The sequence below is a fragment of the Oncorhynchus mykiss genome, chromosome 11 (genome assembly GCF_013265735.2).
Source record: "Oncorhynchus mykiss isolate Arlee chromosome 11, USDA_OmykA_1.1, whole genome shotgun sequence".
In the NCBI taxonomy this organism is placed as follows: domain Eukaryota; kingdom Metazoa; phylum Chordata; class Actinopteri; order Salmoniformes; family Salmonidae; genus Oncorhynchus; species Oncorhynchus mykiss.
Genome location: NC_048575.1, coordinates 76,396,096 through 76,410,755, shown reverse-complemented (window position 1 = coordinate 76,410,755; position 14,660 = coordinate 76,396,096). Strand labels below are relative to the sequence as shown.

Sequence of the window (14,660 nt, the reverse complement as noted above, 5' to 3'; positions counted from 1 at the left end):
GGGGAAATGATTCCTTAAGGGAAACCTTTAAGGGAAACAATTCAGATGTTTTATACAACCGGGCCAAGGTGAACGAATTGAAGGTTGCAACACCAGGGGACTGTTCTAGAATGTCACAGAACTTTTCATCAAACAGCCTGATCAGCGGGAACCAGATCCATCAAACAGGCATGGGCATGTCTATACCATAAATACACACATCAGCAGCATGCATAGCTGAGCAGGCCAGCGATGAAAATGTCTGTTAGGACAGCAGGTCCTGGGTTGGTGGTTATATACTATACTGGACAGCTACTGCTGAGTAGAAATACAGGATAGGCTATCTACACTCTTAGAAAAGAAGGTCCTACTTGGAATCATAAAGGGTTCTATTCAATTGTCCCCATTGGACAACCCTCTGAAAATAACTTTTTGGTTCCAAGTGGAACCCTGTCACTAATATAAGGTTCTAGGTGGAACCATGAAACCACTAAAAGGTTCTAAGTAGAACCTTTTTCACCACCAAAGCAATCTACCTGGAACCAAAAAGGGTTCTACCTGGAACCAAAAAGGGTTCTACCTGGAACCAAAAGGGGTTCTACCTGGAATGGAACCAAAAAGGTCTCTCCTATGGGGACAAATTTATTTAAACATTTTTTTTAACGTGTACACTATACAGTATACAGAAGAAACATTACATTCTCTTCAATGTTTTTTTATAACAAATTGAATCACAAAAGATGTTGAAACAACGTCACTTTTGATTTGAGATTGAAAACTAGAAAACTGCTTTCAAAGATAAATTGGTTTACATTTTATAGTGTCTTTCATTTCCTTGTTACACGAGTCAATAATATACATTTTGACGATGCCAATATAGTTCCCTAAGCTCATACCTTAAATCAGCATTTGTAATTGCTCATGTTGCAGCCTGGACTCTCCTATTTTCTCCTTTGATCAATCCGTTTATATCCATCTCTCGTGTTAAATTACTAAATGAGAGAGGTTCTACTGTGGGGCTTCGGGGACCATCAATACTCAACCGACACAGTATCATTTACCTCTAGTGTGTCTCGCATCCAAGTAAGTAAAAACACACACACACACACACACACACACACACACACACACACACACACACACACACACACACACACACACACACACACACACACACACACACACACACACACACACACACACACACACACACACACACACACACAACTTCCCCTGCTTAATGCATCAACACGCAGTGTACTGCGGCAGGCACCTGCTTGCTATGCCCTGCTCCGACTCTGGTCTTGTGTTGGCTGTCCTCTTGTCTTGACTATGGCAGAGGGGAGGAGAGGGAGAGAGGAGTGGAGGAGAGGATAGGGAGGAGTGGAGGAGAGGGAGAGAGGAGTGGAGGAGAGGAGAGGGAGAAGTGGAGAAGAAGGAGAGAGGAGGGGAGGAGGGAGAGAGGAGGGGAGGAGAGGATAGGGAGGAGTGGAGGAGAGGGAGAGAGGAGGGGAGGAGAGGGAGAGAGGAGGGGAGGAGAGGATAGGGAGGAGGGGAGGAGAGGAGAGGATAGGATAGGGAGGAGAGAGGAGGGGATAGGGAGGAGGGGAGGAGAGGATAGGGAGGAGGGGAGGGGAGGAGAGGGAGAGAGGAGGGGATAGGGAGGAGAGGATAGGGAGGAGGGGAGGAGAGGATACGGAGGAGGGGATGAGAGGATACAGAGAGGGATAGGGAGGAGGGGTTAACTACACCGTCAGAACAGATCACCTCTCTCTCTCTCTCTCTCTCTCTCTCAGCCTGCCCCACCAACTGCCCCCCTCCCTTTGCCTCCCCCTCTCTCTGTTCCCCCATCTCTCTCTGCCCCCATCTCTCTGTTCCTCCCTTCTGCACACTTCCTCTTTCTGTCTCTCATCTCCTTTCCAACTCCACCCCCCTCCTGCTCTCCCCCTCTCTCCTATCTCTCCCCCTCTCTCCTATCTCTCTTTCCCTCTCCAGATGAGAAGTCATGTCTTACTTCAGTCTACGTCACTCAGAGTGAGCTTATCGCTCTCTCTCTGTCCCTCTCCTTGTCTGGCTGGCATAGATAATGTCCTGCTCCCTGACACAGTTAGAGGTGATACCTCATTCACATGCTGTCTCTGTCTGTGTGGGATAAAGAGACACTGTATCTCCGTGTGTATCTCTCCCTCGCTCTCCTCTAAATCCCTCTCTTCCTCCCTCCGTCTAGCTCTCCCTCCATCTCCCTTTCTCTCCATTTTTCTACCACTGCATCTGCTCTCTCTCCCCTATCCATCTCTCTCTCTCTCTATCTGATGTTTCACTCTACATTCATCTCTCTGTGGTAATATTCACAGTAACGCTGACTTTTGAATAAATGGTCTCTGTCGGCCGTGTGCATGAGATGGGTATTTGTTCACTACATTTATGTGTGTGTGAAGATAAAGCTCACCACATCACACACACCAACACACACACTCTGTCCCAGAGCCTCATAAATAAGTAAGCCTGTCCTCTGACACTGCAAACTGCAGTGTGTGTGTGTGTGTGTGTGTGTGTATGTGTGTGTGTGTCACGATGTGTCAGATGCCTGGTGTCCAGTGAGCCAGTGTAAACGCTGCCCCAGGGCTAACACAGCTCTGGCCTTGTGACAGCACAGCTGTTTTCATTAGGATGGCTCGGGACACACACTCTCACACTCTCACACTCTCACACTCTCACACTCTGCTATGAAAAGCCAAGGCCTCCATAGTGTCACCACTGACCCTGAGGTTGTGTACAGTAAAATAAGAAGAACCCATTAGGAACTCAGAGGTCAGTTACTGGGCAGGTGTAGAGAGGTCAGAGGTCAGTTACCGGGCAGCCTAGAGAGATAGGACTAGCACAGAAAGAGATCTCAATATAACATCACATTCTGTGGGATATAGCCAATAATGTTCATAAACATGTAATTGGCAATTAATTAACGCTATTTTAATTTACAGTAAAGATGTCATTATTGGCACACAAAACAAATATTTTATGTAATTCTATCTTTTCAGATCCAACTACCAGCTGCTGACTGATGAGCAACAAACAACAGATGTGAAAATGAATCACTAAATATCCTTTTGACCCTTCCTATATTATCTCCCATCAGCCTGAGAATCACCATGGTGTACCCTGGGAACCCTAACCCTGGGACCCTAACCCTGGGAACCCTAACCCTGGGAACCCTAACCCTGGGGACCGTAACCCTGGGAACCCTAACCCTGGGGACCCTAACCCTGGGGACCTAACCATGGGAACCCTAACCCTGGGAACCCTAACCCTGGGGACCCTAACCCTGGGGACCCTAACCCTGGGAAACCTAACCCTGGGGACCTAACCCTGGGGCCCTAACCCTGGGGACCGCAACCCTGGGGACCTAACCCTGGGGACCTAACCCTGGGGACCGTAACCCTGGGAACAGTAACCATGGGGACCTAACCCTAACATTGGGGACCTAACCCTGGGGACCGTAACCCTGGGAAGAGTAACCCTGGGGACCTAACCATGGGGACCTAACCATGGGGACCTAACCCTAACCATGGGGACCTAACCATGGGGACCTAACCCTAACCATGTGGACCTAACCATGGGGACCTAACCCTAACCATGGGGACCTAACCCTAACCATGGGGAGCTAACCATGGGGACCTAACCATGGGGACCTAACCCTAACCATGGGGATCGTAACCATGGGGACCATAACCCTGGGGACCGTAACCCTGGGGACCGTAACCCTGGGAACAGTAACCATGGGGACCTAACCCTGGGGACCTAACCCTGGGGATCGTAACCCTGGAGACCGTAACCCTGGGGACCTAACCATGGGGACCCGAACCCTGGGGACCGTAACCCTGGGAACAGTAACCATGGGGACCTAACCCTAACATTGGGGACCTAACCCTGGGGACCGTAACCTTGGGAACAGTAACCCTGGGGACCTAACCATGGGGACCTAACCCTAACCATGGGGACCTTAACCCTGGGGACCTAACCCTGGGGACCATAACCCTGGGGACCGTAACCCTGGGGACCTAACCCTAACCATGGGGACCTAACCCTGGGGACCCGAACCCTGGGGGCCGTAACCCTGGGGACCTAACCCTAACCATGGGGACCTAACCCTGGGGACCCGAACCCTGGGGACCTAACCCTGGGGACCTAACCATGGGAACCCTAACCCTGGGAACCCTAACCCTGGGGACCCTAACCCTGGGAAACCTAACCCTGGGGACCTAACCCTGGGGCCCTAACCCTGGGGACCGCAACCCTGGGGACCTAACCCTGGGGACCTAACCCTGGGGACCGTAACCCTGGGAACAGTAACCCTGGGAACCCTAACCCTGGGAACCCTAACCCTGGGAACCCTAACCCTGGGGACCGTAACCCTGGGAACCCTAACCCTGGGGACCCTAACCCTGGGGACCTAACCATGGGAACCCTAACCCTGGGAACCCTAACCCTGGGGACCCTAACCCTGGGAAACCTAACCCTGGGGACCTAACCCTGGGGCCCTAACCCTGGGGACCGCAACCCTGGGGACCTAACCCTGGGGACCTAACCCTGGGGACCTAACCCTGGGGACCTAACCATGGGAACCCTAACCCTGGGAACCCTAACCCTGGGGACCCTAACCCTGGGGACCCTAACCCTGGGAAACCTAACCCTGGGGACCTAACCCTGGGGCCCTAACCCTGGGGACCGCAACCCTGGGGACCTAACCCTGGGGACCTAACCCTGGGGACCGTAACCCTGGGAACAGTAACCATGGGGACCTAACCCTAACATTGGGGACCTAACCCTGGGGACCGTAACCCTGGGAAGAGTAACCCTGGGGACCTAACCATGGGGACCTAACCATGGGGACCTAACCCTAACCATGGGGACCTAACCATGGGGACCTAACCCTAACCATGTGGACCTAACCATGGGGACCTAACCCTAACCATGGGGACCTAACCCTAACCATGGGGAGCTAACCATGGGGACCTAACCATGGGGACCTAACCCTAACCATGGGGATCGTAACCATGGGGACCATAACCCTGGGGACCGTAACCCTGGGGACCGTAACCCTGGGAACAGTAACCATGGGGACCTAACCCTGGGGACCTAACCCTGGGGATCGTAACCCTGGAGACCGTAACCCTGGGGACCTAACCATGGGGACCCGAACCCTGGGGACCGTAACCCTGGGAACAGTAACCATGGGGACCTAACCCTAACATTGGGGACCTAACCCTGGGGACCGTAACCTTGGGAACAGTAACCCTGGGGACCTAACCATGGGGACCTAACCCTAACCATGGGGACCTTAACCCTGGGGACCTAACCCTGGGGACCGTAACCCTGGGGACCATAACCCTGGGGACCTAACCCTAACCATGGGGACCTAACCCTGGGGACCCGAACCCTGGGGGCCGTAACCCTGGGGACCTAACCCTAACCATGGGGACCTAACCCTGGGGACCCGAACCCTGGGGACCTAACCCTGGGGACCTAACCATGAGAACCCTAACCCTGGGAACCCTAACCCTGGGGACCCTAACCCTGGGGACCCTAACTCTGGGAAACCTAACCCTGGGGACCTAACCCTGGGGCCCTAACCCTGGGGACCGCAACCCTGGGGACCTAACCCTGGGGACCTAACCCTGGGGACCGTAACCCTGGGAACAGTAACCCTGGGAACCCTAACCCTGGGAACCCTAACCCTGGGAACCCTAACCCTGGGGACCGTAACCCTGGGAACCCTAACCCTGGGGACCCTAACCCTGGGGACCTAACCATGGGAACCCTAACCCTGGGAACCCTAACCCTGGGGACCCTAACCCTGGGAAACCTAACCCTGGGGACCTAACCCTGGGGCCCTAACCCTGGGGACCGCAACCCTGGGGACCTAACCCTGGGGACCTAACCCTGGGAACAGTAACCATGGGGACCTAACCCTAACATTGGGGACCTAACCCTGGGGACCGTAACCCTGGGAAGAGTAACCCTGGGGACCTAACCATGGGGACCTAACCATGGGGACCTAACCCTAACCATGGGGACCTAACCATGGGGACCTAACCCTAACCATGGGGACCTAACCATGGGGACCTAACCCTAACCATGGGGACCTAACCCTAACCATGGGGAGCTAACCATGGGGAGCTAACCATGGGGACCTAACCCTAACCATGGGGATCGTAACCATGGGGACCATAACCCTGGGGACCGTAACCCTGGGGACCGTAACCCTGGGAACAGTAACCATGGGGACCTAACCCTGGGGACCTAACCCTGGGGATCGTAACCCTGGAGACCGTAACCCTGGGGACCTAACCATGGGGACCCGAACCCTGGGGACCGTAACCCTGGGAACAGTAACCATGGGGACCTAACCCTAACATTGGGGACCTAACCCTGGGGACCGTAACCTTGGGAACAGTAACCCTGGGGACCTAACCATGGGGACCTAACCCTAACCATGGGGACCTTAACCCTGGGGACCTAACCCTGGGGACCGTAACCCTGGGGACCGTAACCCTGGGGACCTAACCCTAACCATGGGGACCTAACCCTGGGGACCCGAACCCTGGGGGCCGTAACCCTGGGGACCTAACCCTAACCATGGGGACCTAACCCTGGGGACCCGAACCCTGGGGACCTAACCCTGGGGACTGTAACCATGGGGACCTAACCCTGGGGACCGTAACCCTGGGGACCTAACCATGGGGACCCGAACCCTGGGGACCGTAACCCTGGGAACAGTAACCATGGGGACCTAACCCTAACATTGGGGACCTAACCCTGGGAACAGTAACCCTGGGGACCTAACCATGGGGACCTAACCCTAACCATGCGGACCTAATCCTGGGGACCCTAACCCTGGGGACCTAACCATGGGTACCCTAACTCCAGGGACCTAAGGCTGACAGCAGGTCCATGTTGCTCCACAGAAGACTATGACCTCTTATGGTGCAGCCTAGAGGTCATCGACCAACACATTATTCTGAAGGACATTGACCAAACACCAAAACGGCCAAATCAGTCAATATCTAATTGATTACTGACATGCTGTCCATATAGTACGACTCATAGGAAAAGAACAGAGAGTAATCAAACATCGATCAGATGACGTGGCATGGTTATATACAGCGTATTGGGAAAGTATTCACGACTCGTTGACTTTTGTCCACATTTTGTTACGTTACAGTCTTACTCTAAAATGTATGAAATATTTCCCCCCCCCCCCCCCCCCCCCCCTCATCAATCTACACACAATAACCCTGTCATGACTTTCCCTCCTGTATGGAGATGCAAGGTGCCGGCTAACCGAAGGTTTCAAGACCCCCCTCTCCTGGAGGAGTTGGCCAGTTTTATGACGGACGCAAATACCTTGCAGGAACTTTATCTCCCTGGCCATGCAGTAGTGAGGTGAAATAACTATTTTGTAACAAAGAGATTCTTCCCGCCAAAACGTCAACATCCAAAAGCGGATAACGAAACAATATTTCTAACACAAAGAATGTGGGAAATGGTCACAGTCTCAAAATGGCCAGAAACAAAGACCTTTCTTCTGAAACTCGTCAGTCGATTCTTGTTCTGAGAAATGAAGGCTATTCCATTCGAGAAATTGCCAAGAAACTGAAGATCTCGTACAACGCTGTGTGCTACTCCCTTCACAGAACAGCGCAAACTGTCTCTAACCAGAATAGAAAGAGGAGTTGGAGTCCCTGGTGCACAACTGAGCAAGAGGACAAGTATATTATATTATAATATATTTATATTATATAAATATATCATATATAAATATAAATATTACCCGCAAAACACCAGTCTCAACGTCAACAGTGAAGAGGCAAATCCGGGATGCTGGCCTTCTAGGCAGTGAATAGCATTCTCACATACACTATTGTTCAAAAGTTTGGGGTCACTTAGAAATGTTCTTGATCCTTACACAGGTGCACCTTGTGCTGGGGGACAATAAATGGGCACTAAAATATGCAGTTTTGTCTCACAACACAATGCTACACATGTCTCAAGTTTTGAGGGAGAGTGCAATTAGCATGCTGACTGCAGGAATTCCCACCAGAGCTGTTGCCAGAGAATTACATGTTCATTTCTCTACCGTAATCCGCCTTCAACGTCGTTTTAGAGAATTTAGCAGTAGCTCCACCCGGCCTCACAACTGCAGACCACATGTACCAATGCCAGCCCAGGACCTCCACATCCAGCTTCTTCACCTGCGGAATCATCTGAGACCAGCTACCCGGACAGCTGATTAAACTGTGGGTTTGCAGAAGCGAAGAATTTCTGCACACACTGTCATAAACCGTTTCAGGGAAGGTCATCTGCATGCTCGTCGTCCTCACCAGGGTCTTGGCCTGACTGCAGTTTGGCGTCGTAACTGACTTCAGTGGTCAAATGCTCACCCTCGATGGCCACTGGCATGCTGGAGAAGTGTGCTCTTCACAGATAAATCCTGGTTTCAACTGTACAGGGCAGATGGCAGACAACGTGTATGGCATCGTGTGGGCGAGCGGTTTGCTGATGTCAACGTTCTAAACAAAGTGCCCCATGGTGGTGGTGGGGTTTTGGTATTGGCTGGCATAAACTATGGCATTTTTAATGCACAGAGATACCATGACGAGATCCTGAGGCCCATTGTTATGCCATTCATCCGCCACCATCATCTCACGCTTCAACAAGATAATGCACAACCTCATGTCACAAGGATCTGTACACAATTCCTAGAAGCTGAAAATGTCCCAGTTCCTCCATGGCCTGCATACTCACCAGACATGTCACCCATTGAGCATGTTCGGGATGCTCTGGATCGACGTGTACGACAGAGTGTTCCAGTTCCCGCCAATATCCAGCCATTGAAGAGGAGTGGACAACATTCAACAGGCCACAATCAACAGGATGATCAACTCTATGCAAAGAAGGTGTGTTGCATGAGGAAAATAGTGGTCATACCATATACTGACCGGTTTTCTGATCCACGCCCGTACAGTTTTTTAAGGTGTCTGTGACCAACAGATGCATATCTGTATTCCCAGTCTTGTGAAATCCATAGATTAGGGCTTAGTGACTTTATTTAAATTCACTGATTTCCATATATGAACTGTAACTCGGTCAAATCGTAGAAATGATTGCATGTTGCATTTCTATTTTTGTTCAGCGTAGATTGTTTTGATGAGTCAGGGAATCATGTGCATTATTATATAGTGTCATAAAAAAAATTGCAGTGAGAACAGACATTCCATTCTAGTCATATTCTTAGTACTAAGCTATGTACTCCATAACTCAGTATTACTAGCAAGCATAGGTCTACTATAATGATACAGATAGTATCAGTATCTGTAGGCTACTGTGTGTGAAGTGTTTTTCACAAAGCTGTTATCATTTTCTCCTGTCTCTGAGCTCAACCTCAGAATCTAAACGCTAAAGTGTGATCCCATGACCGACGGGAGTATTAGCCATGCCAGCTTCAATCCATAAATCCTCATTCAGTCGCCGCATAAACCAATCAATATATTAAATCAGATGATCAATCATAACGATTTCAGATTCAGCGGTCAGAAGTAGCGGCTGAAGTAAGACAGAGAAAGAGACAGAGAGAGAGAGAAAGACAGAGCGTGTGAGAGAGGGTGACAGAGAGAGAGAGAAGGACAGAGCCAGAGTGTAAGAGAGGGAGAGAGAGGGGGAGGGAGGGAGAGACATAGAGAGGGATAGAGAGAGAGAGGGAGAGACGAAGAGTGTGAGAGGGAGAGAGAGGGACCGAGAAAGAGTCAAAGAGAGAGACCGACAGAGAGAGAGACAGAGAGATGGAGAGAGAGAGAGAGAGATTATCTACCTCACTTGCTTTGGCAATGTTAACACATGTTTCCCATGCCAATAAAGCCCCTTGAATTGAATTGAATTGAGAGAGACAGAGACACATTCCCAAGCCAAGTAGTGTAACATTCTCTAATAGGCCAACCTTGCACTAACATGTCTTTCTGTTCCCTGTTTGTTTTTGCTTGGGTATGACAGTTTGTTCCAGTCCTGTTTTACATGTTTGTCCACTTCGTGTTTTTCTTGTACTCCTCCTTACTGGTGCAAAGTGTGTAAGGTGTTTTGTAGAAAATCTCGATGATTGATGGCTTACTGTTAATACTGGGTGTTCTATTAGCCTCATTTTTTAAAAACAAAACCAACGTGACTTTCATGTCACCAAAGATCTTATCACACCTGCTTTTTCATCCACATTCAAGAGGATCAAATGATTACAGAATAAAAATATGGATTTATTTAGAACTAAAACATTCCTTATTTTCCTGAATAAGATCTTCTTTCCTTGGATTGGGTAAAATGGGAAAATCACAATGCTACAATATTCCAGTGTAAGGCACATTTACAGAATGCAATTTTCAGAGGATTAAAACATTAATTACTGAGTAATTTAGATTAATTATCCTTATCTGCTAACAGTAGTGACTGTCTGCAAAAAGTGGATCAGATTAGGGTTAGTGGGAATTCAATGCTGATACAGTAGTCTGATACAGTAGTCTCCTGATACAGTGGTCTGATACAGTAGTCTGATACAGTAGTCTCCTGATACAGTAGTCTCCTGATACAGTTGTCTCCTGATACAGTAGTCTCCTGATACAGTAGTCTGATACAATAGTCTGATATAGTAGTCTCCTGATACAGTTGTCTCCTGATACAGTAGTCTGATACAGTGGTCTGATACAGTAGTCTGATACAGTAGTCTCCTGATATAGTAGTCTCCTGATACAGTAGTCTCCTGATACAGTAGTCTCCTGATACAGTGGTATGATACAGTAGTCTGATACACTAGTCTCCTGATACAGTAGTCTCCTGATACAGAGGTCTGATACAGTAGTCTCCTGATACAGTAGTCTGATACAGTGGTCTGATACAGTAGTCTCCTGATACAGTAGTCTGATACAGTGGTCTGATACAGTAGTCTGATACAGTAGTCTGATACAGTGGTCTCCTGATACAGTAGTCTGATACAGTAGTCTCCTGATACAGTAGTCTCCTGATACAGTAGTCTGATACAGTGGTCTGATACAGTAGTCTGATACAGTGGTCTCCTGATACAGTAGTCTGATACAGTGGTCTCCTGATACAGTAGTCTGATACAGTAGTCTGATACAGTAGTCTCCTGATACAGTAGTCTGATACAGTGGTCTGATACAGTAGTCTGATACAGTAGTCTGATACAGTGGTCTCCTGATACAGTAGTCTGATACAGTAGTCTCCTGATACAGTAGTCTCCTGATACAGTAGTCTGATACAACATTCAGTTTCTTCAATTCCTCCAGAAGGAAAAAGGCCAAGTTTTCTTCTCCAACTGCCGAGGAATTTAATCTATGGAGATGACAGGAAGGGTTAGCGATGGCACAGGGCTGGAGAAAATGGAGACAAATTGCTTCATTCGCCGGGAATTGAACAGATTAATTTCTCATCTTTGACAGTGACACAAATGCATTCTTGTCTTCAAAGGGCTGAGTAAATGTTGATTTTCTCTCTCTCCCTTATCCCTTTAGATTCTATCTGAGAGAGAGAGAGAGAGAGAGAGAGAGAGAGAGAGAGAGAGAGAGACAGAGACAGAGACAGAGAGAGACAGAGAGAGAGAGAGAGAGAGAGAGAGAGAGGAGTGTGAGAGAAAGAGGCAATGTTAACATATGTTTCCCATGCCAATAAAGCCCCTTGAATTGAATTGAGAGAGAGAGGAGAAAGAGAGAGAAAGAGGCAGATGGAGTAAGAGAGAGAGTGAGAGAGAAATATAGAGAGAAAGAGAGAATTCCACAAAGCTGTGAACGATCTGAGAGAAAAGACAAGAAGAGCCTTCTACGCTGTCAAAAGGAACATAAAATTCAACATCCCAATTAGGACCTGGCAAAAGAATCATTGAATCAGTTACAGAACCCACTGCCCTTTATGATTGTGAGGTCTAGGGTCCGCTCACCGACCAATAATTCACAAAATGGACAAAAATTTGGTTTGATCCAAGGCTGTGTCCTTGACTCATTGTGCTCTAGTGACTCCTTGTGGCGGGCCGGGCGCCTTCAAGCTGACTCTGGTCGTCAGTTGGACAGTGTTTTCTCCGAAACATTGGTGCGGCTGGCTTCCGGGTTAAGCGAGCAGTGTGTCAAGAAGTGTATCTGCTGGGTTATAGCGGAGCAACAGTCTCCTGGGGTTATAGTGGAGCAGCACTCTACTGGGTTATAGTGGAGCAGCAGTGTACTGGGGTTATAGCGGAGCAACAGTCTCCTGGGGTTATAGTGGAGCAGCAGTCTAATGGGGTTATAGCGGAGCAACAGTCTCCTGGGGTTATGGTGGAGCAGCAGTCTACTGGGGTTATAGCGGAGCAACAGTCTCCTGGGGTTATAGTGGAGCAGCAGTCTACTGGGGTATAGTGGAGCAACAGTCTACTGGGTTATAGTGGAGCAGCAGTCTACTGGGGTTATAGTGGAGCAGCAGTCTACTGGGTTATAGTGGAGCAGCAGTGTACTGGGGTTATAGTGGAGCAATAGTCTACTGGGGTTATAGTGGAGCAGCAGTCTACTGGGGTTATAGTGGAGCAACAGTCTCCTGGGGCTATAGTGGAGCAACAGTCTACTGGGGTTATAGTGGAGCAACAGTCTACTGGGGTTATAGTGGAGCAGCAGTCTCCTGGGGCTATAGTGGAGCAGCAGTCTCCTGGGGCTATAGTGGAGCAGCAGTCTACTGGGGTTATAGTGGAGCAACAGTCTACTGGGGTTATAGTGGAGCAGCAGTCTACTGGGTTATAGTGGAGCAGCAGTCTACTGGGGTTATAGTGGAGCAGCAGTCTACTGGGTTATAGTGGAGCAACAGTCTACTGGGGTTATAGTGGAGCAGCAGTCTCCTGGGGCTATAGTGGAGCAGAAGTCTACTGGGTTATAGTGGAGCAACAGTCAACTGGGGTTATAGTGGAGCAACAGTCTACTGGGTTATAGTGGAGCAGCAGTCTCCTGGGGTTATAGTGGAGCAGCAGTCTACTGGGGTTATAGTGGAGCAACAGTCTACTGGGGTTATAATGGGAGCAGCAGCAGTCTACTGGGTTATAGTGGAGCAACAGTCTACTGGGGTTATAGTGGAGCAACAGTCTACTGGGGTTATAGTGAAGCAACAGTCTACTGGGGTTATAGTGAAGCAACAGTATACTGGGGTTATAGTTGAGCAACAGTCTACTGGTCTACTGGGGTTATAGTGGAGCAGCAGTGTACTGGGGTTATAGTGGAGCAACAGTCTACTGGGGTTATAGTGGGAGCAGCAGCAGTCTACTGGGTTATAGTGGAGCAGCAGTCTACTGGGTTATAGTGGAGCAACAGTCTACTGGGGTTATAGTGGAGCAGCAGTCTACTGGGGTTATAGTGGGAGCAGCAGTCTACTGGGTTATAGTGGAGCAGCAGTCTACTGGGGTTATAGTGGAGCAACAGTCTACTGGGGTTATAGTGGAGCAACAGTCTACTGGGTTATAGTGGAGCAGCAGTCTACTGGGGTTATAGTGGAGCAGCAGTCTACTGGGGTTATAGTGGAGCAACAGCCTCCTGGGGTTATAGTGGAGCAGCAGTCTACTGGGGTTATAGCGGAGCAACAGTCTCCTGGGGTTATAGTGGAGCAGCAGTCTACTGGGGTTATAGTGGGAGCAGCTGAGTCCGTTGTATAACTCTCACTGGGCAACTGGTTGAGATGTAGGCTACTATAAAGGTGAAACTATATAACATGTACCTTTGGGAAAGATACTCGACCAAATACTCAAAACTATATAGATAAGCCTATATCATAATGTAACAACTACTCAAACTCACAACAAACCACTGCACAGATCCCAGTCTACTTGCTACTTGAGATTTCAATAAAAAATGACATAAAGGATATAGATAAAGCTGCACAATACTGTACTTTTAGACTCAAATATCAAGTATTGTTGAAGGGTAAGTTTATTTACCTTGTAGGATATGTGTCCCCTCTTTTCTGTAACAAATATCCTCAGCAGGATATCAGCGGGTTGATAAACGAAACAACAGGAAACAGGACGTCTCGTATGTACACACGAGGTATGCAGGCGTCAAACAGGTACATATGGGCGTGTCTGGGTTGGCAACAAACAGGTGAGCACACGCCCGACCTACAGTAGTTTGTAGATTTTTTGCGCCTTGTATTTCAAACTGCGTCAACTGCAGGCCTACTTTATGTTGCTAGAATGACAATTGCGAAACAACACCTTTAAAATGCTTCAAATCTATTCTCCAAACAGAAAAGTGATGACATTCTGAACCACAGGCCGATGATACATACCTTCCTGTTTACAGTCACGTATCCATTCCAGGCTCGAAATTGTTGAGCAATGCTTCTCGGTCCACTGTGTCGAAGGCCTACTCTCATTTCGGATGCCCCCTGCGCCGGAGGTCCACCTGGTTGTCTGGACGGTTCTGTGTGCTGTTTTACAGAGGGAGGACGCAGGGTTGATATCTGAGTCTTTCAGACGGAGAGAGAGAGAGAGAGGATACATAAAAGGCATGCTGCAGACAAAAGGTGTTCAATCCAGCGCCACATCGTTCCCATGGAAACTTACTTCCCTCAGTTTCTAGCAGCTATTTATGGGGCTGTGATGTCGGTGACATGTTGGT

General features: G+C 49.1%; 1 protein-coding gene across 3 annotated transcripts in view; it reads right to left on the bottom strand.

The window, feature by feature from the left end:
• The window catches only part of LOC110536406 (tight junction protein ZO-2), a 204,471-nt gene extending 189,811 nt beyond the window's left edge, over positions 1–14,660 (bottom strand). The window contains exons 1-2 of one of the 3 annotated variants that reach the window (XM_036936386.1): positions 14,606–14,660; positions 14,329–14,508 (exon numbers count right to left, since the gene is read on the bottom strand). In XM_036936386.1, coding sequence (XP_036792281.1) covers positions 14,329–14,415 — 87 coding nt within the window. In that variant the 5' untranslated portion in view covers positions 14,416–14,508; positions 14,606–14,660. Of the gene's footprint in view, positions 1–13,978; positions 14,106–14,328; positions 14,509–14,605 lie in introns of those variants that run through there. The other 2 variants (XM_036936389.1, XM_036936388.1) reach the window with 2 other exon arrangements.